The sequence below is a fragment of the Eulemur rufifrons genome, chromosome 11 (assembly GCF_041146395.1).
Source record: "Eulemur rufifrons isolate Redbay chromosome 11, OSU_ERuf_1, whole genome shotgun sequence".
Classification (NCBI taxonomy): Eukaryota; Metazoa; Chordata; class Mammalia; order Primates; family Lemuridae; genus Eulemur; species Eulemur rufifrons.
Window position 1 is genome coordinate 2292090 of NC_090993.1, and position 23468 is coordinate 2315557.

At 57.8% G+C, this 23468-nt stretch overlaps 2 protein-coding genes across 4 annotated transcripts in view; both read right to left on the reverse strand.

The window, feature by feature from the left end:
• Positions 1-17113, reverse strand: part of TMEM63A (transmembrane protein 63A) — a 32777-nt gene extending 15664 nt beyond the window's left edge. The window contains exons 1-9 of one of the 2 annotated variants that reach the window (XM_069484512.1): positions 17101-17113; positions 12024-12223; positions 9187-9266; positions 7047-7113; positions 6079-6116; positions 4111-4253; positions 3369-3420; positions 2854-2962; positions 1436-1506 (exon numbers count right to left, since the gene is read on the reverse strand). In XM_069484512.1, the coding sequence (XP_069340613.1) occupies positions 1436-1506; positions 2854-2962; positions 3369-3420; positions 4111-4253; positions 6079-6116; positions 7047-7113; positions 9187-9266; positions 12024-12209 (746 nt within the window). In that variant the 5' untranslated portion in view covers positions 12210-12223; positions 17101-17113. Of the gene's footprint in view, positions 1-1435; positions 1507-2853; positions 2963-3368; positions 3421-4110; positions 4254-6078; positions 6117-7046; positions 7114-9186; positions 9267-12023; positions 12224-13810; positions 13992-17100 lie in introns of those variants that run through there. The other variant, XM_069484510.1, reaches the window with a different exon arrangement.
• A 2328-nt stretch (positions 17114-19441) lies between these two features.
• On the reverse strand, positions 19442-21934 carry LOC138393443 (left-right determination factor 2-like). Of its 2 annotated transcripts, XM_069484612.1 has the most exons (5): positions 21683-21932; positions 21139-21185; positions 20948-21066; positions 20551-20793; positions 19879-20242 (listed from the first exon to the last, which is right to left on the reverse strand). In XM_069484612.1, the coding sequence occupies exons 1-5, from the start codon at positions 21930-21932 to the stop codon at positions 19879-19881; spliced, it is 1023 nt and encodes a 340-aa protein (XP_069340713.1). The 2 variants fall into 2 exon arrangements, with proteins under 2 accessions (XP_069340712.1, XP_069340713.1); XM_069484611.1 differs by having other exon boundaries at positions 19442-20242; positions 20948-21185; positions 21683-21934.
• Positions 21935-23468: the final 1534 nt, after the last annotated feature.

Here is a 23468-nt window from a genome sequence, read left to right on the forward strand (position 1 = left end):
GCAGCCCCCCCTCCAAAGACAATGCCGTAGCCACCACTCAATGGCTGCACACCACACACACACACACACACACACACACACAATGTGCACAGAACTCCCAGGAATTCCAGGACCGTGTAAATCCCCAGCTGCTGTGTGCCCGGCAGCGTTCTAGGTGCTGGGAACTGAGCCAGGATGAGTTTAGTTTTTAGTAAGACAGACAGCCCATAGACTGTCAATCATTCAATTAAATAGTGGGACAATTTCTGGCCCCAATAAGAGCTGTGAAGACAAGAACTCCAGCTGAAGCATCCCTGCTGCAAGGCAGGTCCACACGTCCATCCCCGTGGATCGCAACTGCGTTCACTTAACAGGCCTAACACAGGGGCAGGTATGAGTCACACTGTTTGCATGGCAGTGCGGGGACTTTCTCTCTTTAAGGTTACACAGTAAATGTTACTGCTGCTTCCACATGTTGCCCAGCTGGCAACTTTGAGGAGTTGTTTCAAAGAATAGAGAAAAATGATTCTAGGCCAGATGTGGTAGCTCATGCCTGTAATCTCAGCACTTTGGCAAGCCAAGGCAGGAGGATCACTTCAGGCCAGGAGTGCAAGACCAGCCTGGGCAACATAGCAAGACCCCATCTCTACAGAAAAAAAAAAAAAAAGGAAAAATTAGCTGGATGTGGTGGCGCATGCCTGTAGCGCCAGCTACTCAGGAGGCTGAGGCAGGAGGATCGCTTGAGCCCAGGAGTTTGAGGTTGCTGTGAGCTATGATCGCACCACTGCACTCCAGCCTGGGCAACAGAGCATGGCCCTGTCTCACCAAAAAAAAAAAAAAAGGCTGAAAAAAAATCAAACCACCTTCTTCTCTCACGGAAAGCCTTTCCTCCAACCTCTACTTGCAGGAATTGTTGGCGCAGTTGCTCCACAGGGGCTGCCAGAAAGGAGTTTCTGCCAGGGAGAGTCTGGACTCCAACACAGAGTGCTCACTCAACAGACCCCTGCTGAGTGGGTGATGAACCAACACATGCAGGTGGCCCTGAGGTCCCCCCGGGACTCCAGCTCTGCGGGTCGGTGCAAAAGCTCAGCTCACTTATCTCTTATTCTACAAAGCTGACTCTGAGAAGCCCAGGGCGAACCGTTTTCTCTTCCTGTGTGCTCTCATGACGTTTATTTGCACCTGCACCCTGGGCCACACGCCAGAAGACGCGGTCCCGTGGGGCAGCCGTGGCTGCTGGCGGAGGATGGGCCACCCAGCTCCACCCTCACATGGCACCAGCAAAGCCGGCGCACGGGAGCCACTCGATACTTGTGCGGCAGGGCCAGGCCCTTCTGGGATCTCACCTGGACACCCAAGTGAAAGGCGGAAGGTGCTCACCTAAGGTTTGTGCCCCCGGGACCCAGCTGGTCCTGCCTGGGGGACTCGGCTCCCCTTTGGGCCCAGCCCCACTTACCGGAAGTGGCTCTCCACAGCCTCCTTCTTGGCGTCTCTGGGGAGTCCCGTGATAAACAGCGTCCGCCTCACCTGTCGGAGAAACACGCCAGGGAGAAAAGTCACTGGGACAAGCCAGTTTCCGGGTGGGCCCAGTCTCCTGCCCTGTCCGAGCCTCCCGAAAGATGACGGCAGGAAATCGGGAGGCTCATGTTCTCGCCTTCTGTGGCCTGGGAGGGCCCGGGGCATGTCACTATGCTAATATTTACACATCCTCCAGCCTACACAAAGAATCCCTTTCCAAAGCAGCCCTATAGAGCCAACGCTATGGCAGGAAGCTGAGAAAGAGCCTAAAAAGGGGGAAAGAACCTGAAATGGGGGTCACACGGCTGATCAGAGGAGGACCCCGGCCTGGAACCAAGTCACAGATGCTCCCCTGCCCTGTCGAGCTGGGGTGCCAAGAGAAAGCGCTGCTCCCAACCCCAACTTCTCTCCTTAGCATCAGTAACTACAAGCCAGACCCCACCAGGCAAAGGGCGAGCTGGCAGAAAGAGGGGGAAATGTCCAAAAGGATGTACCAGGAAATTAAAAAAAAAAAAAAAAAGAAGAAGAAGGGAGAGGAAAGGGAGGAGGAGAAGGGAGAGGAGGAAGAGGAGGAAAAAGAAGAAGGAGAAAGAGAAGGAAGAAGGAAGAAGAGAAGAAAGAAGTGAGGAAGTGAGGAGGAGGGTGGAGGAGAAGGGAGGCAGAGGAGGAAGGAGGCAGAGGAGGAAGGAAGAGGAGGAGGAAAAAGAAGAAGGAGAAAGAGAAAGAAAAAAGAAGGAAGAAGAGAAGAAAAAAGGAAGGAGGAGGAAGGAGGAGGAAGGAGGAGGGTGGAGGAGGGAGACAGGCAGAGGAGAGAGGAGGAAGAGGAGGGAGGAGGAAGGAGGAAGAGGAGGAAGAGGAGGGAGGAGGAAGGAGGAAGAAGAGGAGGGAGGAAGGAGGAAGAGGAGGAGGGAGGAAGAGGAGGAGGGAGGAAGAGGAGGAGGGAGGAAGGAGGAGGAGGGAGGAGGGAGGAGGAGGAGGGAGGAAGGAGGAGGAGGGAGGAAGAGGAGGGAGGAGGAAGGAGGAAGAGGAGGAGGTAGGAAAGAGGAAGAGGAGGGAGGAAGGAGGAGGGAGGAAGGAGGAGGGAGGAAGGAGGAGGGAGGAGGAGGAGGGAGGAAGGAGGAGGGAGGAAGGAGGAGGGAGGAAGGAGGAGGGAGGAGGAGGAGGGAGGAAGGAGGAGGGAGGAGGAGGGAGGAGGAAGAGGAGGAAGCGGAAGCAGCAGCAGCATCGGCAGCCAGGTGTGAGCATGCCTACGGGAGCCGCACTGGAGGGCCCTCCCTGAGCTCCCCGCTGTCACGCCTGGGGCATGGCATGGCCGTGGGAGGCCCTCCCGGCACAAAGCGTCCCGGCGGCGCTCACCAGGCTCTCCTCCTTGTACTTGATGGACTGCGTGTGGTGCCGCATGAAGCCCACGGTGAGCAGCAAGTAGAAGACGGCGAAGATGGTGTGCAGCCAGAGCAGGTCTTTGCTGTGGGGACACGTGTGCCATCAGGGCGGGGGCCCGGGCGGGGGCCGGGGTGCAGGGCTGGGGCCTGGCTGCCCGCAGCGGGCAGGGGGCTGACGGTCGGCGGCATCATCCCAACGGATCCTCCCGCGCAGGCAAGCGGCCACTGCCCCTCGGCCCCGAGGGAGCACTTCAGGGAGCACCCCCTCGCCCTGACAAACGAGCTTCAGATCCACGGGGTCCCCTGTGTTTCATCAAATCCCCCCTCAAAACAGCATCTGCCTGTGGCGTGGCCGTGCCCACGGCCCAGTGACACACGGCACACCGGCCTCCTGGGGTTTTCTGACGTCGGCCGGCGCACTCTGGCCCACCCCGGCCCGGAACCCGGCTTCTGCCTGGTGTCCCCCGGCACCCACCGCGCCACACTCACTCGGTCTGCAGGTTCGCGATGGTCGTCCTCCCAAAGCTGTACGGGTCTTTGTCTGCAGAAAAGCAGAGACACTTAGTTCCCGGGTAACAATTGGAAAGCAGGAGGGGACTTAATCGGGCCTGGCTTGGGGACCCCTGGGGAGGAGAAACGCAAGACGCCCAGGCCAGTCCTTTCCAAGCTACGCCACCAAGGCCTCTGCTTTACTCCAAGACGCTCCCTGATAACTTCTCACCCTGCCCTGCGGGTAAAGTCCAAATTTGAATTCATCTTACTTTGATAAAACTAGAAACCCCCTAAGTTGTCACCAACACCAAGGCTGAGACTCACTGGGCATCGTGAGTAGATTCGAGAAGGCACTTTGGAAGCTGCGTTCCCGCGGCTGCCCCTAGACACGATGGCACGCTCTGACTTTCACCGAATCAGACCTATTTGGGGTCTACCGAGTGTGGCCTCCTGATTCGGGTGAAGCCAGGAAAGTATAGAACACTCTCCGAAAGCTCCTGCCTCTATAAAGCATAGGTTTTTCCTCCTACTTAGATAGAACCAGAAATCCGTATGAGGGGCCCAGGCTCGGGCTAGATTCTTCTCCGGATCTTCACTCACGTGGGGAAGTTCAGAAAGTCACCCTGAGACCGTCCCACGTCTGAGCTGGAGCGTGACTCCCGGGGTCCCTCACCACGAGCCCCGTCCCCGGGGGCTGCTGCCCTGCCCCCCACACAGAGGAGGACCGGGGGGCGGTTACCCAGCAAGTCTCCCGAGAGGTTGACGGGCAGGATGACGCACAGCGACAGGAAGCTGACGGCCACCAGCAGGAAGATGATGTGCCTCTGGAAGGACAGGTAGTGGATGGCGTCCTCCCCACACCACTCCAGGATCTGGTCGTCGCTGGCAGAGACACACAGGGAGTCGCGTGAGCACAGGACAGCCCCGGCCCCAGGCCCCCGCGTGGAGCATCTCAATCCTCACCGCATCCTACGGGGTGGCTCGATTATTGTCCCCACTTTTTTTTTTTTAACATATGAGGAAATAAAGGCACAGAAAAACTGTGTCACTTTCAGGATCACACAGCTTTCAGGATCACACAGCAGAGCTATGACGTGAGCCCAGAGCCCACCCTCTCAGCCCCTACGCCGTTCTCTGGGTGCAGGAACTGCCACGGCTCCCCCGATATTGCTAGAAACATCCGTGCCCGAGCTGTGTATGTTTCTGTGCACAGGTGAGGCGCATGCGTGCAGTCTTCCGCAGCTCCCCCTGCTTCTGTGACACGATGGCCGCTGGGAATCCCATCGGGAATGACGCTGGGAACGCGTCTGTCCCCCGGCCCCGCCCTTTCTCCCATCTCCCCCGCAGGCGGGCTGGGAGAGTCAGGTGGAGCCAAGGTTTCCAACAGTCTCAGTCTGTCCTACTGCCCCTGCCTCCCTCGCTGTGTCCCTGCCCTGGCCCCCGAGATGGGGAGGTGGCCTGCTCCACCCTTTCCCACCCTCTGAGCGCTACGCGTGGAGGCTCTGGGTCAGCCGGGGACCCAGGAAATCCTGGGTTCAGCCGGCCAGGCTTCCGTGCTGCCGAGGGAGAAGGGCAGGGTGCTCCGCTCTCTCCCACCTCCTGAGGGCCCTGCTTCCAGAAGGCCGGGGAAGCACTGCGCTGGCCAGAGCTTGGTGCTTCCGCACAAAAAGGCAGCTCCACGGACACGGCGAGGGTCACACGCCCAGTGCAGGGCGTGGACCGGTGCATGCCCAGAGGTACACTTGTTGATATTGAGGGCAAACCTCTGCAACTAACCACACTGCTCTCACTTCTAAATAAGCTCCCTCTCCTCCTGCTTCCCGCTGCTCCAGACCGGAGCTCAGGGACTTCTCCTCCCGCCAGCTCCCCTGGGAGCAGCTCCTGCCAAACCTGCCCACTCACAACACGCTCTCAACGTGTGTTAGCTCCTCTGAATCAAGCCAAGTGTGTGTTATCCTCAGCCTCCTTTTACAGTTGGGGAAACTGAGGCCCAGAGACAAGGACTTATTCAAGCCCTGTATTGCACCGATTCTAGGATATCCTTTTCATATTTCAACACCCCTGAAATCGGGTGCACCCTACAGTTGCAGCTGATGGTGGCTCAACTGGCAGCATTTTCTTGTTCTTAAAATAACGCGCCTCTCACGGCAAGGGCTCCTTGGGGTCGGTGGAACCCGGCAGCAGGTGGCGGAGCTGAGACCCACATCAGTGCTCAACTGTTTTAACCAAGTGAGGGGAACGTATTTTGTCTTCACTTTTCACCGATTCAAAGACATGCAAAGCTGCCTAGAAGCCTCCATCCACATCTAATCAAAGTTAAACATTAAGTAGAATAATTCCTGCCTAAAGCAAAAAAGTTAGGGTTAATTAGCTCGTGCAGCATTATGAAAGATGAACATAGGATTTCCACTGACTATGCTGAAATGATCAAGTTCATTGCCACCTTCCAGAACCCCGTGGGACACCCGGAGCCCCAGCAGGAACTCGGTGCTCTGAAGCATGGAGGGTCCATCCTAGGGGCCTCCTCCCCCAGTGTCCCTGACCCCAGGGGTTACCTGGGTCACCTTTATTCTCAGCCCCCACATACTGCTTTGAACTTGAACTAAAAAGTATCTAGGAGACTCCCTCTTAGGGTCAAGCATCTTGGCTCCTCGATTGGCCAAACACCCAAACAAACCAGCCCAAACAAGGGCCCAGGGGTACTCACTGCAGGCGGAAGATCGCCGTCAGCCAGGGGCAGCAGCCCTGCAAACAGAGACAGCAGGGATTGGCTTCCAGCATCTGTGTCTTTGGGAGGCGGATGTAACCATTGTCCGTGACATTAAATAACCATTTAACGTTCCGTTGTATAGTAACAGAGCTTTTGTCCCCTATTCAGCAAGCTGCCCCCTTGTCCCAAACAGGACAGGGTCCACATGCTCCCAGTCTTTTGCCATATGCACCCTGTACCTGGAATTCTTGCTAAAACCTCTCCAGTTTGGGCCATTTCATGGTCCAATCACAAAACTTGGATCAAGAGCTGATGAAAGCTCAGGGCAGCTCTGGAGAAAGTGGTGTGGGCTTTTGTTTGATTAGTTCAAAATGATAAGAGATGGGAAGAGAGACGAAATAAACCTAATTGATTGGACGGCCCCCCTGCAGCGGGAATCAGAGGGGACAATGGTGTCTGTAGGTTTTATTGTCCCTTGTAACTCTTAAACTTAACACTCCCTAGAGCTGGGCTGTTACCCAGCTGGGAAAGACAAATATTGGTTCATCATTCACTCAGCACCTACTAGGTATCAGGTGCTGGGAACAGGCCGGGTAAAGGCTGGGCTCTTGGCCACGCTGGGCTCATAATCTGCCAGGCGAGTCAATAATTAACTGTCATCCAAAACCTACGTGTGATCAGAGAGACGAGCGCTAAGGAAGCCCCGGGGATTCCACAGCCCCTTCTGCCGTGAGCTCACCGAGCCTCACAGTCCCGGGTCATCCAGCTGCCATCTGCCCCCGGCATTTCCCAAGCTCGGGCGCCTTGTTGCTGCAGAGAGGAGCTTCCCCAGCACTTGCCCCTCGAGACCCGCAGCACCGAGTTAGCCGCCGAGTCAGGAGTGTCACTGCCCTGCACCCCCATCGTCACTGCCGGTCCCCACCTGCTACCCCAGCCACAACCACAACGGTCCCTTAGACACCAACCAGCTCATTTTCAAAGTCTTGTTGCCCTGAGGAGGAAGTTGATGACAATCTCTGAAATCTGGACTCGCTAGAGACACAAAAGGAAAAAAATGACAGATAATTATTTTTTAGAAAGTCAGAAGATTATGTCCAGTGTTTTGCTGTCTTTTGGAGCTCAGGACCAAAGCTACCAGTCCTCAACGGCAGGGAGAAAATATAACTTACTCTGCGAACACTAGCGCTGAGGACGGTGACCATTCCCAGGGATGGTATAAACTCTGTGTGACACGGAATGAATGACACGAGCTCAGGGCATCCACAGACCACCTCTGTGCCCACAGCCTCACGCCTCAGCACGGCAACAGTCTACCCAAAGTGACTTCGAAGTGCTGCCTGTTTACGACATATTTCCTAATATATCAAATAAAACTTGGGATCAATACTGTATTTTATCAACTCTAAGGCACCACTGGTTGTAAGGTACAAAATTAATTTATCCATCACTAAGAAAGAAAAAATGCTGCCAATTAAACTACGGCCACCATTGATAATAAGAAGCATCCCAATTTCAGAGACGAGAAAATATCAAAATGGGCATTTTAGAGTTGACAAACTATAGCATTTTATACTGTGGCATTTTAATCACATCCTTTCTTCTTTTCAAATTTTTTTTTTTTTTTAGAGATGGGGTCTCACTCTGTTGCCCAGGCTGGAGTGCAGTGGTGCAATCATAGCTCACTGCAACCTTGAATGCCCGGGCTCAAGCGATCTTCCTGCCTCAGCTTCTCAAGCAGCTGGGACTACAGGCGAGTGTCATCAAGCTCTGCTACTATTTTTTTATTTTTGGCAGAGACAGGGGTCTCACTATGTTGTCCAGGCTGGTCTTGAACTCCTGGCCTCAAGTGATCCTCCCACCTTGGCCTCCCAAAGTGCTGTGATTACAGGTGTGAGCCACCATACCCATCCCAGATTCTTTCTTCTGAGTACCCCCCAAAAACACCCTGTTCACTGTGAATTTGAAGCATTTGCAAGATGTGAATTTTTGCTTTTTTTCTCTTTTCCTACCCCTGGCCCCACCGTCCCACTTCTAATGGGATCAAACATAATGAACGTCAACTCTCAAAGCATCTGCAGAGACGCTGTCTCATTCAGCCTTCACAGTTAACCCTGTGGGGAAAGGAGGGCAGGACACCAACCCCAGTAAGTGTGAGTGGCAGGGCCTCCTGGCCCCAGGCGCTCTTTTCTATCGCAGTGCGTGGCCCTTCTTCAGCCTGCACGTGCTGTAAAGGCATCAGATGTCCCAAACTGTCCCCAGTGGTCCAAGGTCATCGCCTCGGACTTTCAAAAATGCCAGAGCAGAGACCGTGGGGAAGGAAGGTCACTTGCAGGTCCCCTCCCCCACTCACCCCTCCCACACGGGGTCCACAGGGGCGGAGGGTCTGCCTGGTGAGCCCCCTGGGAGGCGCCGGGCGGGCGGCTGGGACCTGTCACTGAGTTCTGCCCGCTCACTTCCTGTTGCTGCATCACAAGATCCTGGGGTGAGAGCAGCCAGCTGGGGCTGGAACGGCCAGTGGTGCAGATCTAGAATCCTCTTTCACCCTCCGTGTGACATGAACAGAGAGCCCGCAGAGCCCAGGGTGGAACCGGAAGGACCTGAGGTCTGGCTGAGCGAGCCCGGGCTTTGCAAGGAACTCATAAAGCCGGCCCCGACCCGCCTCACCCGGGCCCGGCCCTGGCTCATGAACTTCACAGACGGTGCACTTGAAAACAGTCAAGGTGAGAAAGAAAATGGGCATCCCCCTTAGCTGATGATGCAACCCTACGTATCTAAAGCAACCAGCCTGCAGCCAACACGGTCACGGCCACAGCCCGGGCCCTGATCTTCTGTGAGCACCATGAGGGTAACAAGGCTGACCTCGCGGGCGTGGTGAGGGGCAGAGAGAACACGGTTTCTGCTACAGGCCTGGCAGACACGGCCGACGAACACAATCTAACGTCATCGTCACGGGGGGCCCTGCCCACACAGAGGCTGCCATTAGCCCCCAGCCCGTTCCAGTGGCACACAAACACGCATAACCATTCACACGCACACACACACTCATACGCACGCGCACACGTCTGCACACACACGCGCACACGCTAAGCAGTGTGTCCTGTTTACCTGTCTGCTTCTGACACCAGGGCAATGCGGCCATAATCCCAGAATCTTCTTCTTATGATGGAAAACACCAAGATCAAAAGCTAGAAGTAGAAAAGAAAGCAAGTGAGAGCGTACTGGATGGCTTCTAATTAGAAGAGACAGCTACCTCAGGGCCAAGGCCCACCTGCCCAGACGCGCCAGGGCTACAAGGGAATCATTCAGGCCCAGAGAGGGCAGCGAGCTGCCCAAGGCCACACAGCGCAGTGGCCCGACGCTTTGCTCACCCCCTTCCTGGGCCCCAGCGCCAAGGCTGGCAGTGCTGATGCCACACTTGCCCGCAGCCCTCCTGGTCCTGCACGTCACCCCCGTCCTTTGCTCTCAAGACAGTGTCAACACCGCGAGGGCCTCATCTCATCTGAGCCCTGATCTTCCTCCAGCAGCCCCGAGCAGGAGGGCAAGATCCGAATTCACAGCAGCCTGGGGGACCAGCTCCCTTCTTCGCTTTACAGACAATTTCCTTTTATTTTTATTTTTAGAGATTGGGTTCTGCTCTGTCACCCAGGATGGAATGCAGTGGTGTAATTACTATTCATTGCAGCCTCAGACTCCTGGGCTCAAGTGATCCTCCTGCCTGAGCCTCCCAAGTAGCTGGGACTACAGGTGTGTGCCACCATGCCCAGCTCATTTTTATATTTTTTTTGGAGAGGTGGGGGGTCTCACTATGTTGTCCAGGCTGGCCTCAAACTTCTGGCCTCAACCATCCTCCACGTGGCCTCCCAAAGTGCTGGGATTACAGGCATGAGCAACCACGCATGGCTGAATTTTATTTTTATTTACAGAACCAAGGTAGCAAAGCCGCCCCAGGCTGAGCCAGAAATAGTCAGATTTTTTTTTTTTTTTTTTTTTTTTTGAGACAGAGTCTCACTCTGTTGCCCAGGCTAGAGTGAGTGCCGTGGCGTCAGCCTAGCTCACAGCAACCTCAAACTCCTGAGCTCAAGCGATCCTCCTGCCTCAGCCTCCCGAGTAGCTGGGACTACAGGCATGCACCACCATGCCCGGCTAATTTTTTCTATATATATTTTTAGCTGTCCATATAATTTCTTTCTATTTTTAGTAGAGATGGGGTCTCGCTCTTGCTCAGGCTGGTCTCGAACTCCTGAGCTCAAACGATCCGCCCACCTCGGCCGCCCAGAGTGCTACGATTACAGGCGTGAGCCACCGTGCCCGGCCGATAGTCAGATTTTTGAGTTTGGCTGTCCCGAAGACAAGCCCTTTGGACCCACAGCACAGAGCACATGGGCAGCAATGCCCAGCGAGGGCTCCGGACTGGCTCGGCCTCAGCAAGCTGGGACAGGCTCCCTGCCCTCAAGATTCAGGGAGGTGGAGTGACACATGTTAATGAGCACCGCCTGACCTGCTCTGGTCAGACACCGGGGTTTCAAAGGTGAGTTTTGTTTTCCTGAAGGAAATCTAGACCTGAATCCCACAGGCACCGAGTTCCCGTGGGATTGTCTCAGGGTGAATCAGGGGGTTGGTGGGATATGTTCAAAGGCAGGTGAGTCACGCTGCAGGAAACACCAAACATGCTCAGGAGGTACCTGTCCCTCCCTGCCACGCGGCTGCTGTCTTGGCGAGTGCAGCGTGGACATTTCCCACGCATCCACACTCGCCGGGACCCTCTGGCTCTTCTGTGTCCCCCCAACACCCGTAACTTTCTGCAATAAAAGTCCAGCCCCATACTCCTGCCTACGCCTTCCTCTCAACCCAGGCTGGCACATACAACAGTGTTCTCGACTTACAAATGGGTTTGAGCTCCAAGACGTGGATTATTTGGTACTCAGAGAGCTCTTTTTCAGGAGAGCAAAGTGGGTAGCATGCAGGTTTCAACAACGGCCCATAAAGAACCAACAACGTAGCAAGACTCTAATGCAACAATGTAGATCTTAATCCCAGGCAGGAAGGACAGGAGAATACCCTCCTCCCTTTCCATGAGCATTTTCGGTGCCAACAAACTTGTGTTTGGTACCGTCCCTTCCTACCTGCCAGGGCGCTTCCCCCAGGGACCGGGGCCCTCCTGCCCCCCCTAACTGCCCCTCCTCAGCTCCCCACCCAGGCCTGGTCTCCAGCCCCAAGCGGTCCCAGGGTGTCTACCTCATCCACCCCATCTGCCCCCGTTCACTCTGACGGTCTCTGCCACATGTTGGGAGATGACACCCGGAAGGTGCGGCCACCCCATGGGCATTTGTGAAAAGAAGATGCACTTTAACCCCAGTACATCTCAACTAGCCAATGCTGAATCTGTATGAGGAGGAACAATGACACATTTCAAATTGGGGGCATCTTTGTGAACCAGGAGAGCTGCATTAACGAAAGGCCACCTGCTGAGGGTCAGCTTCTGATTCTTTCAAAACCCCAGGGACCCCAGAGGGGAAGGGAGGGTGACATTGGGAATTGCAGCTGCTCTGATTCTGGTCCCCACTCTCCATGCACAGCTCTGATCCCCGCGAGACGGGCCTCAGAGACACAGCGTGGTGACAGCTCCGCAGTAACGGAGTAACGGTGCCAATCAAAGGCGCAGCTGTGCGTGTTCTTCACGTGCACGGCCTTGTCCAATATTCTCCAGAATTCTCTGAGGTAGGAATTGTCATCTCCATTCTCCAGAGCAGAAACCTGAGGTCCACACAAGTTCTGTCACACGCCAAGGTCACAGAGCTGGTAAGCAGCTGAGTCGGGCTTTAAACCCAGGTGCGGCCGAGTACCTCACCTGAGCTTCCCAGAAGGCCCTGGGTGGCAATTTAAACAAATAACTGGGGGGCCGGGAAGGGGGAGGAGTGGACATGATTCACGGGAGTTCTTACCAGAAAGCAGATGACGTCTATGAGCAGGACAGTGGGGATGCCACCGAAGGTGACCCCCTGGAGCACGGTGCTGTTTTTGGCCGAGTTGTAGCAGTAGGAGTCGTTGGGCCGGTCCCCGAGGCCCAGCCGCTCACGGGCGGACACCGCCTTGGACTGCCACAGCTCCAGGAACGGGGAGTCGGTCATCACGGTTGTCCTCCCTGGACACAGGACAGGGCGGATGGTCAGGACTCGAATTCTCCTGCAGTTTCCCCGGCCAGAACCGACAGTCCCAGGCAGGCAGGTATCTCTCTGCCGCGGGGACAGGGAGGCAGCCGCAGGGAATCGGGGAGGGCCAGGCCCCGCACCCCGCGTGCCTGGCAGCGTCGGCAGAGAATGGCCCCATTGTGGAAACAGTGCCAGAGGGTCAGACGGCTGGAGCGGGGGCCTCACCCGGGACACAGCAGCCAGACGCCCCAGAGCGGGTGAGCCTGGAGAAATGGGGGGACAGAAGCTGCTGCAGCCGCTAGCTTTGGAAATCCCGAAGTTCCTCGAGCCTCAAGCACCACTGCTGGGAAAGCAACTCCCAGATCTCCCTGGGAGATCTAGACTACAGGCAGGGGACAGGGGAAAGGGACACAAATACACAGAAGACGGAGACACAGGTTAAACAAAAGAAGGGAACATTCAGGTGTGCACGATGGTCCCCCCACGTGGGCCTCAGACGAGACCTGTTCACAGACTGTCAGAGTTGGGACCTCAGAGACAGGGTCCCATTTGACATACTTGGAAACTGAGGCTCAGGGGGTTAATAACCTTCCCCGAGATTAAGGAGACCGTCAGGCCAAAATCGAGTCCCGAACCCGGCCTCCTGACTCCCAGGGGCCAGTTCACTGTTCACTGTGCCGCGCTCGCCCCTCACAGCCCTGGGAGTTGATGGAGAAACTGAAGGGGGTGGGGGAGAAGACGGAGGAGAAGGCGAGGAGGTGGTCCAGGATGGGAAGGGGAGGGAGTCCAACTGGAAGGTCCGGCATTTCCAAAGCAAACTCCAGGCTGGGTTGCCGACCTTTCCTTCCTGAGGCTCCTGGCACCCCTGGTAAAGCCGATCGAACTCTCCGGGGTCTGTCCCAGACGCCAAAGGCCCAGGAGTAGTTAGTGCCCAAGGTCTGGCCTGCTCTGCACACAGCCTGTGGCTCAAGGGCCAGGGGAATACGCACCCCCTTTCTTAAGCACCTGCCCCCCCCAGATCTGGCTGAACTACAATTCCCAGGGGACATCTGCCACGTCTGGTCTTTCCACCTGTTACAGGGACAAAAATCTTAATGACAGAAGGGAAAGTTTAGAGAACCCAAACAGATGTTTGGACTGCCTGGGGCAGTGGGGTATGTGTTGGGAGGTGATTCCCAATTCCGAGCCCGGGACTGCAGTGCGGGGGTCTCCGTCTGTCTCTCTCTCTCTCACACACACACACACACACACACACTCACACACACGCTCACACTCACACACGCACACAGGACAGGAAGTGCAGGAAGCGCGGGTGGCAGGCCCAAAGGCCTGCGAGCATTCCCCAGAAAGCCAAGTCACTTTCTCACCCCCATAAGAGACTTGGCAGTGGCCAGAGATAGTGGGGACTGTGATACCAGAGCCATGGAGTTGGTGGCTCTGAACAGTTTCGAAAGCCAGCTCTGGGACACAGACGTTCCTGTCTTCCCTTTGAACCCCACCCAGTGGCACCACCCCAATGGACACCCCAGCCCGACACCGTGAGGCCAGTACCTGCCCCTCCTTCCTGTCCCCACACTGACCAGACGCCAGGGGAAGGAGGGACCGTGGATGGCCGGGTGGAGGGGGCCTCGCTGGAGCTACGTCTGGCAAAGGCAAAGACAGCCCTGGCCACCTCCCAAGCTGCGGGGGGCCAGGCCGGGGGTTGTGGGGGGGGTCCGACACTCATGTCCTACGCGGCTCTCCTGGCCACGGAGTCCTGGGCCCCAGCCTCCACTGGCTTTCCCGAAGGAACACAGATGCCCAGCGTCACACGGCAGCTGTCTCTTTCCAGTTTAGGGGTCTGGATAAAAACCCTTCGGCACAGCCCCCTGCACTCAGACCTGCCCAAAGGTCTCTGAACTCGCAAGCTCACACAGAGCTTCGGGTCCGGCCCAGGGGGCTCCCTCCTACCCTGGATCTCTCCCCGAACTCCCAGAACTGGGTCCCCGTCTGTCAGAGCTCCTGTGCGCCACGCCACTCCTGTCTCCTCAGCCAGCGTCACCCTCTCCTCCGATGGCTCGAGGCCCTGCTGGGGCCGGGGGAGCACGGGTGGCTGTGGGCTCAAGGTAGGACCCCAAGCCAAGGAGCTCACGTGGGCTCCGAGGGCTGCGGTCGCCGGAGAGGCTCCCCAAGGCCCCCTGAGGACTAGATCAGGATAACGGAACAAGCAGAATAAACAAGGAAGGCTTCAAAGTGCAGTGGAAAGAAAAAACATCCCCATAAAATGCTCACAGAAGGTGCATTGTCCCCAAAAGGGGGAGGGCACAGTGGTGCCATTGGGGTTGGGACACCCTTGCCGGGGTCACAGAGAACCAGGAAGGCCCAGGGGAAGGAACGGACTTGGTGGCCCCTCTTCGTCCTTCAGCCCCAGTCACGCCTCCAGGTGATTTTCCTCTTGCCAAACAAGCTCTCGGTGGTTCTACAGCGCTTGATAGGGAGAACTCGGGCTGTCTGGCCAGCAAATTGCACCCACCTGGGGCCAGCCTGGGACTTCCTAGGCCAGGTGGCCTGTCCTGTCTGCCCCCCAAGGATGAGCACCCAGGTGAGGGCGTAGCTTTGGGTGCCACAGTCTCTCTTAGGCCCTTCAGCACAATCATAGCCTGTCCCCTGCCCATTAGACACATAAAGTCCAGATCCTGCCAAAACATCTCGGTCCCTCTGGCTCTCAGTGGGCAGCCCCTGCACCCCCCAAGCCAGACACGCTCCCAGAGGGCAGCTGGGAGCACAGCCACCACGGGGCAGCCCTGCTAGGCTGCGGAGAAGGTGGGGGAGGGAGGCAGTGTTGGGACAGCAGCCAAACCAGCATCGAGGCACGGAGGCTACAATGGCCCTGCCTGGCTGAGACCCTTGGCAATATTCAGTCCTCCCAGGTATAGGCGAATGTCTAGCACTTGGCTACACACCTCCCGGAAACTCTCCATTCATCGCCTCACTCCTGCCCACCACGCTGAGGGCAGGAAAGCCAAGAAGCGCAGCCGAGGCCCAGGAGCCAGGGCGAGCAGCAGATGACCTCAGACCCCCCAAACCAAAGTTCAGCCCATGTGCACCCCAGAGTCTGGCTGTAGCCAGTGGGACAGGGCTGAAGCCAACAGCTGGTCTTGAACTTGCCAAGGAAGTAAACCGCCCATGCTAATCCACTGCCCGCCAGGACTGGCCCCCGCAGCAGACCTGACTGCCACTTCGCCTCCTGTCCAGAGGAAGTGTTTGGACATTGCTGGTCTTGCAACAAGGCCCCACACAAATTCAAGGGACTTTTATCATCACCAAAGCTAGCAAGCACACAGCAAGACTACAGACGGTGCCAAGCCTCTGCCTCAGGAGCTAACTCTGGTCTTCCAGAAGCAGAACAAGGCTGCAAAGTAAGCACAGACTTCTCTTACGGCACCCCCAGGGAGGGCCCAGCAACCTGGACAACGGTTTACCTCTACAGACACGGGCCCTGGGATACCAGAGAGATGACACGGCATCTGGGTGAGGCGGTGTCACTCAGCGGTCTCGGCACCACACAGCTTAGCCAAGTGGCATAACCGCTCCGTGCCTTGGCTTCCTTCTCCATAAAATGGGGGCCACGACTTTCTCTCTTAGGGTTACTGGGAGACACAGACCCAAAACAACGCCTGCAAAGCACTTAGTCCAGGATTAGCCCTCCTGAGCGATCCACAGCTGTTTGCTTTTCTTTTAAGTCACCGCTCCAGCTAATGAGAAACACAAGGGCAGGCCCCCACCTGACGTCTTCTCTGTTAGAGCCCAATCAACTGCCGGAAGGGACCTTCGCCCCAACACTGAACAAAGCGGAGGGGTGTGTGGAGGGAAAGGGAGGCTTCGGCTTCTGTTCACATCCTCCTTAGGGCACAGCGGACTTGAGGACATCGGGACAGGTGTCAGAGGAGGGGGGAGGAGGAAGACAGCAGGCATGCAGGAGGGGGAGGGGGAAATAGGAGGGGGAGGGGGAAACAGGAGGGGGAGGGGGAAATAGGAGGGGGAGGGGGAAATAGAAGTGGCTTCTCCAGTAAGGGGTGACTGTCTTTCCCTGTCCCCAGTGGGTGTCTACAACCCTGCAGGAGTCCGTGGCCAGAAAAGGCCCCAGAACGCCTCCCGCAGCAGCCTGTACACGGGCGAGCACCAGCCCGCGACTTAATCATCAGGAACTCTCAACAACACAGCGGCTGGGACACTACCGCAGAGTTTCGGGCTGCTGGAAGTCATTGGGTCCACCACATTGTCGACCCCTGTCCCTGAGGCCACCCCAGGGTCTCAGGTAGCCAGTCTTATCAGGTAGCCCAACCTGCGCGGATTTGGTTTCTCAGCAGAGGTCCCCTCACCCTCCCGCCCCCCCCCTCCTCGGGACTCCGCCAGCGCTGCAGGGAGCGGCCCCTGAGCGACAGCCCGGAGGTGGCTTCTGCCTCCCCAGCGCCCGGAGACTCGCGCGCCTGGCCCGTTCCCGGTGTCGCCGCGCACAGTCCGAGAAGGAAGAGCCCAGAGCTGCGCTCCTAGGCAGGCTGCGGGGGCCGCACTCCCGCCCACAGATCCCGAAGACGCGGGAGGGGACGGGGGAGGGCTCACTCGCAAGAGCCAAGAGCTGGAGCCCGGGACAGAGGAGGCCTGGAAAGCTGTCAGGAAGTCCGGGGGACGCGGGGCCCCCAGACCGACACAGCAGTCCCGCCCCATGCCCCGCAGTCACCCCCGCTTGCGGGTGGGGGCGGTGGAAACTAGGAGCCGTGCCCGGAACCCGGCGCTTGGCGTGGCGCCCGGGAGTGGGTCCCCCGTCGCGCACGTCCCGGGGAAGGCGGACGGCGACATCCCCCCCACGCAGGGCCCCCTTCCACTGTACCTGCGGCGGCGGCGCGGCGAGCGCACCTGGAGCTGCCTGCCCGACCTGGCGGGGCGGGGCGGCGTCCCGACCGCTTAAAAGTTACAAAGTGAAACTCCGGCCCCTCCTGCACATGCGCAGACCTGCGTCCGCCGCTTGCCCAATTTGGAGCCTTCGCCCGCCCCGGCGCGGGCCCCGGCGCTGCCCACCGCGCTCCGGCCGTGCCCTCTCGGCGGTTTTCCGCCCGGGCCTGGCCCCGGATCGCTGCTGCGTCCGTCCAGCTCCTCCCGGCGGGCTGCAAGCCCCGGCCTGGCCCGCGCGCGTCCCGGGGCGGAGGAGGAGGGCGCTGCCCGGGCTAACTCTTCAGCCGCCCGGCGCGTCCCTGATCCCGGGCCAAGCGCAGGGCGGTGGCGGCGCGGGGACCCGCGGGGAGAGCATCTGCAAACGTTCACGATCGTACTTTGAATTTCTCCGACGAGCTCTTAGGCCCTCCCTGCGGAGCGGAGGAGCCGGGGTGGGAGGATGGGGAGCTCAGCCGGACTCAGAGCGGACCTCGGCTCCAGGCAGTCTGGGGCCACCCGGAGCCCCCTGCAAAAGGCCGCGGGCTCCCCGGTCCCTGGAAGGCGCTGGGCTCGTGAAAGCCCTGAGAGTCTCCGTTCGGCCCCAAACCGAAGTCGCAGCATGTCCAGCGCTCTCCCTGGGACGCAGCTACTGCCCACGCCGGGCGGCCCGAGGGGCACGGACTCCCGCCCGGCTCGCTGAGGGCGGCGCGTGTCCCGCCGGTAGCCAGGTGTTGCCAGTGAGCCAGTGGCCTCCGCGGCAGACTGCGAGCTCGCCAAGGGCAGGACGCGAGGCAGGGTTCAAGGAGGACCGCACGCCCAGCGAAGCTGCAGAGCACAGACCACCTGCCGCAGCAAACTGTCCCCCTCCGCAGACCTCGGTTTTCCCATCTGTGAAATGAGCCGTTGCACCAAAGCTTCCTCTCCAGCACTAAACCTCCCTGAGCTCTGAACAGCTCCTCGCCCCCTACGTGGACAGCTTTGCAGGTTCTCTGACCTCTCTTCCCTTTCTGAGCTTTTATCTGTTACTGTAACGATAAAAATATCCTCCTTACCTCCCTGGCCCTGATTCTGTCCAGGGCTGGGGATGGGTTTCTCTTCCTGCCTCTCTCGGTTCTTCCCTGTCCCCTCTGGCTTCCTCCTCCTCTCCCTCTAAGCCTCTGGGCTCTAGTTACTTCCCAGAGCTTTTCCTCTGCCCCCAGCCCAAGTTCTGCCCTATCCCTCCACAGCTGTGCCATCTCCCCCCACCCCTACCCCCCGTCACCTCCTGCTGCCAAAGGCCCCATTGCTCACCTCCACAGGGTCACTGTGTGGCTCCCTGGACTTCCCCTGGGCTCTTCAGACTGACCCTGTGCAGTCTTCTTCCCACTTTCCACCCCCCCCCCACCTGCTGGTCCTTATCCCTTCCCTGCCTCAATTAGTGCCGCCACCTGCCTGTTCTGCCACCTGCCTGGTCTATGCAGCGGGTCCAAGGAAGTGCAAAGTTCTGGCTCCAGTAATTAGAATGATGGAGCCACTGGTGAGAGAGGGGGGAAAAAAGAAAGAGAGAGAGAGATGATTTCAGAGAGGGAAATGATTTCTAAATTTGTTCTTCAGTAAGTTAAGATTATTTCAAAATCAACAGAAGGCCTTGATGGATCAGAATGTGAGTTGATACAGCCATACAAGCATGCGGAGTGCTTGTGAAATCACTATTAAATCTCCAGTAAAAGTGTGGAAGCCAGGGCTTGTTTCTGTTTCATAGGGAAGGAAATGAAGGTTCAGAGGACTTTGAATTTACACTAATAAGAGCTGTGCACACTGGCAAAGAACCCATGATGTCCACGTTCCAGGCTGAGATCCTGCAACAAGGTCACAGCTTAAAAGCCCCTGTAATCTTTGCATTCTAAAATGTTACATCCAACACTGAACATTTGCTCCCTTTGTTTGCCCAAAATCTAAAGGAGTGACCCACATTCTTGTAGCATCAATGATGATTTTGATAACAGGGTGTTTTCTTTTTTTTTTTTTTTTTGATGCAGGTAGAATTGAACTAAAGCCTAATCACTATGCCCAGAAAAGTCAAAATGTCGACAACAATAACAACAAAAGGATAAATCTGAGAGGACAGGCACCACAGATACAAGAATCTGAGTGCATTTCAGTCCCAACTACCTGTATTACTTAACCAAGACCCTCACCAAGTCTTGGCCAATTCAAGCTCTTTCCTTTGTTTTACAATCAGGTTGACCTAATCCCTAGAGAACTTTCTGCTTCCTCAATTTGCAGAGCTTTGGTTAAAAGAGAAAATTACAAAATTACACAATAAAATGTGTTTTAATCATGTCTTCCAAAGCCCTTGTTATCTGGGGTGAGAATGTAAACCCACACTTGACCCAAGGTCTTAGGCCCAGAGTAGTGGCCAGAGCTCAGCCCAGATCCAGTGACAGGATAGGGAAACAATGACAAGTTGTGGTTTCTGCCCTTAGGTTCGGCATCTCAACGTGTAAGTGCTTAGGAGATAGTGCAAGGAATAATACGAACAGAGAAGACCGGGCAAGGGCTACCAGTGGTCGAGGAGACTCACTCTTGGGAAGGAAAACTTGAGTGAGCTAACTTGACAAAGGAATCAAATCAAGATCACGTGGGGAGCAGAGAGCATGTGCCCATCAGCGGTTCAGTAGCCCTCAGCTCTCCTGGGTGCCCTAGAACACTTAAGACACTCACAGAAGCCAAATCCCTCGGTGGCTGCACCGGGCGCCTACGGCTCGAGCCTCCTTGGCATGAGCGCCCCATCCGAGGCACAGCTGCACTTCTGCACCCTCATGTTGGGCAGGCTGACCGCCTGGGACCTGGTCCTGCCCCCCTCTTTGATGCTGACAATCACGGGCAGCGAGGCCATCTCCGAGGGGATGCACTGCCGTGGCCCCAGAAACGGCCACTGGGAGGCCAGGGGATTGGGGGGCTGCAGGCAGGTGCCCACACACTCATAGGCCAGGAAGCCCGGGGGCTCCAGGACCCAGTTCTCGGCCCACTTCATCCCCTGCAGGTCAATGTACATCTCCTGGCGGCAGCAGCGGGTGCCCTCGGTCACTGGCGTCTCAGGGTCACAATCGCCTTGAGCTCTGTGTGGGCAAGGACAAGGTCAGAGGTCAGCTGGGAGTGCTGAGGCCAGGGGCATTTGAGACAGAGATTTACGATGCATCTCTCATTATGTTAAAAAAAAATGTGTGGGATATAGCATGGATAGCTAGAAATAACTAAAAAAATTAATAACTGGTATTTACTGAGGACTTCCTGAGAGCTGGAGGGAGAATTCTGTCCATGTCTCATTCACTCCCACAGCACCCTGAAAAGTCGCCCCTGTCACACTAGGTTTAACTGCCTATTTGTCTGTTTATTCAGGCCCATCAGCTTGACCCTCGGCACCTACCCGTAGTCCCTGAGGTCCAGCGTGTGCAGCTCCAGCTGGGGCTCGCCGCGCCCCGCGCCCCGCGCCCCCTGCCAGGCGAAGCGCACCAGCCTGTGGGCGCCCGAGGGCGGCGGGCCCAGGTGCTCCCTCTGCACCGACACCTGCAGCAGCAGCGGCTGCCGGGGCCGGCTCAGCTGCTGCCAGAAGGTCACGGCCTCGGTCACGTCGAAGGTCTTCCAGCCGCTCTCGTGGACGGACACCAGCCTGACGCACGACGCGGAGACGGAGCCCGCGTCAGGGCTGGGACGGGGACGGGCTCTGTGTCCCGAGGGCCCCGCCCTCCCCGCGTCCCTCCCGCCGCGCTGGCCCCGCAACTCCCGCTCCTCTCCCCGCTGCCGCGCGCAAACCGCGCCCCCACCTGGAGTCGACGAGCGAGGTGCGGTTGGAGCCGTCGTCGCGGACGCGCAGCCACTCGATGGTGACCAGGGCCCGGGCGCCGCGCGGGGACAGCCCGTGCAGCGCGGCCGCGGGGACGGGCTCCTGGAAGAGCCGCAGCACGGCCTGCACCAGCTCGCTGTTGGGCGGCAGCCGCTGCTCCATGCCGAACACCAGCAGGTGCGTGTTGGCCTCGGACACCAGGAACCTGCCGGCCACCTCTGGGGACACCAGCAGGGTCAGCGGGGCGTCTCTGGACACCAGGGGACCTCTGAGAGTGGCGGGGCCTAGGGCCAATGACCAGGATTTCCCCCATGATCCCCAGGGAGAATTTGGGGGCTGGGAAATGGGTGGGCCAAGAAAGAGAACACCTCCATCCACTAATAAAAAAACTGGGGATCAGGCCCAGTACCCCAAAACAATCACATGGAGTGAGAGCTTATTTACTAGCGATCTCCCTCCTCAGTTGGTAGGGGACGCTTTGGGGACCTGTGCAAAGAACAAGGACTTCAAATGTACAGCAATGCAGGCTTCTTTCCGCCAAGAGAGCAGACAAAGCAGGAGGGGGACAGAGAGTGGGAGACAAAGAACCCAGCAAAGGGACATCTGTGGCCATCAGCTCTCCTCCCAGGCCTTGGCCCCTCCCACCGCCCCTTGGACTAAGGAGCCCCACCACGGACTCCCCAGGACTGGGGTGCAGCAGGGCGGGGGGCCTCACCTAGGAAGTTCTGGCTGAACCTCTTCCCGCGGGAGCGGTCCCCACAGCTGCGCTGCAGCAGGGCCACGTACTGGGCCCGCACGTGGGCAGGGATGGCCAGCCCCTCCACGTCCGCCCTGTCCAGCACGGGCGCCTCGCGGAGCTGCAGCCGCTGCAGCAGGCGGCCCAGGAGCTGCTCCTCGCTCAGGGCCGCCCCGGGGCCGGCCAGGGGCAGCACCCAGAGCGCCCAGCAGAGCCACAGGGGGCACATGGCAGTGAGGAGCAGGGGGGGTGTCAGGCCAGGCTGGGTGTGCTGAGAGCCAGGGCTGGGCCAGCTTTATAGCAGGCCCTGGGCTGGCCTAGGGGTGGGAGGGGGCAGGGAGGGAGGTCACACCCCTCGGACCTCCTGGGAGCTCAGCAGCCAGACGGGTCCCTGAGCCCTGAGGAGGGGGCTGTCTGGAAAGGGCAGGGCTGTGGGGACTGTGGACAGCTGGCTACTGCTGTCTGCGTAATGGTCATGAGCCTCTAACTGGGCTGGGGGTGCCTGACCGCTGAAAATAAGAAGCTTGTTTCCTGGAGTAGAGGGTGGGTGTCTCATTCTCTGCTGGAGGCCCCGTTTCTCCGTTCCTTACTGGGACGGAAGGATAGAACAACCCACAGGAACTAGAACTGCCCAGTCAACACCAGGACGCCGACTAGAGACCCGTCGGTCCTGCAGGAACGAGGACCCGTGCTCAGAGGTGCCCAGTGACATCCTGAGCTGCTGGGCCATGGTTAGGAAACCCAGCAGTTCCCGCTGCCCTGGGGGCACCGTTCTAGGCCAGGAAGCCTCGGGGCATTCAGCTCCGCTGGGGTTTTGTCCTCTGCCTCTTCCCTGCTGTTCATGGAATTAGCGGTGAAAGGAACATCTAATCCACCCTTCCCCAATTTTTGAGCTGAGAAAACCCGAGGCTCAGAGAGGTGTCAGCTTCTCTAAGCTCACACAGTGCATGATCGGCGTCCACTTGAAGCCGGGTCTTCCATTTCCAGACCAGACTTCTTTCCTACTCTCAAGCCATTTACAGCTGTTTACAGCCCGGTCCTGACCTGGCCCGCTGAAGGCAGCCAGGTGGACTCAATCCAGGTGACCGCGCCTGACCTGGGGCAGGGGGGCAGCCCCCCCAGTCTCCTGGGCTTCCCCAAGACACAGGCTCCCTACTCTGAATATGGATTTGTGGGCTGGTGGAAGAGTTTTTTGCTGGGGATGTAAAATAATTGGGTGATCAGCCAGGGTTAGAGCTGCCAGATAAAATCCAGGACGCAGTTTGGGACAGAGTTATACTAAAAAATGATTTGCTGTTTATCTGAAATTCAAATTTCGCCAGTCCTATGTTTTTATTTGCTAAATCTGGCAACCCCAGCCAGAGGCCAAAAGAAGAAAGCGAATGTGGATTGGGAGACTGTTTACAAAGGGCTGGACGGTGGTCAGGAGGGAGGGCGGCCCACGGCCTTTGTTATGCAGAGGAGGAAGGACGGGGCTGCCCCGCCCCCACCTGTGTCTGGCCCAGGTCAGGCTCGAGCTGGTAAAGTGGCCCCAGAACCAGAGCTTCTGTGTGAGGGAGGAGAGGGGGACAAGGCAATGAGGGATCAGTACCCGGACTCAGGGCCCATGTGGACCTGGCCCTGGGCCTGGAGGTGAAGGCACCGTGGCGGGCAGCGGGCTGGCCAACCCGGGGAGATGGGTGAGGGCTGGAGGTAGGGAGGCACATGGGGACAGGGACCTTGTGCTCACAACCACCCTCCTGCCCCTGATCCGCCAGGATTTGAC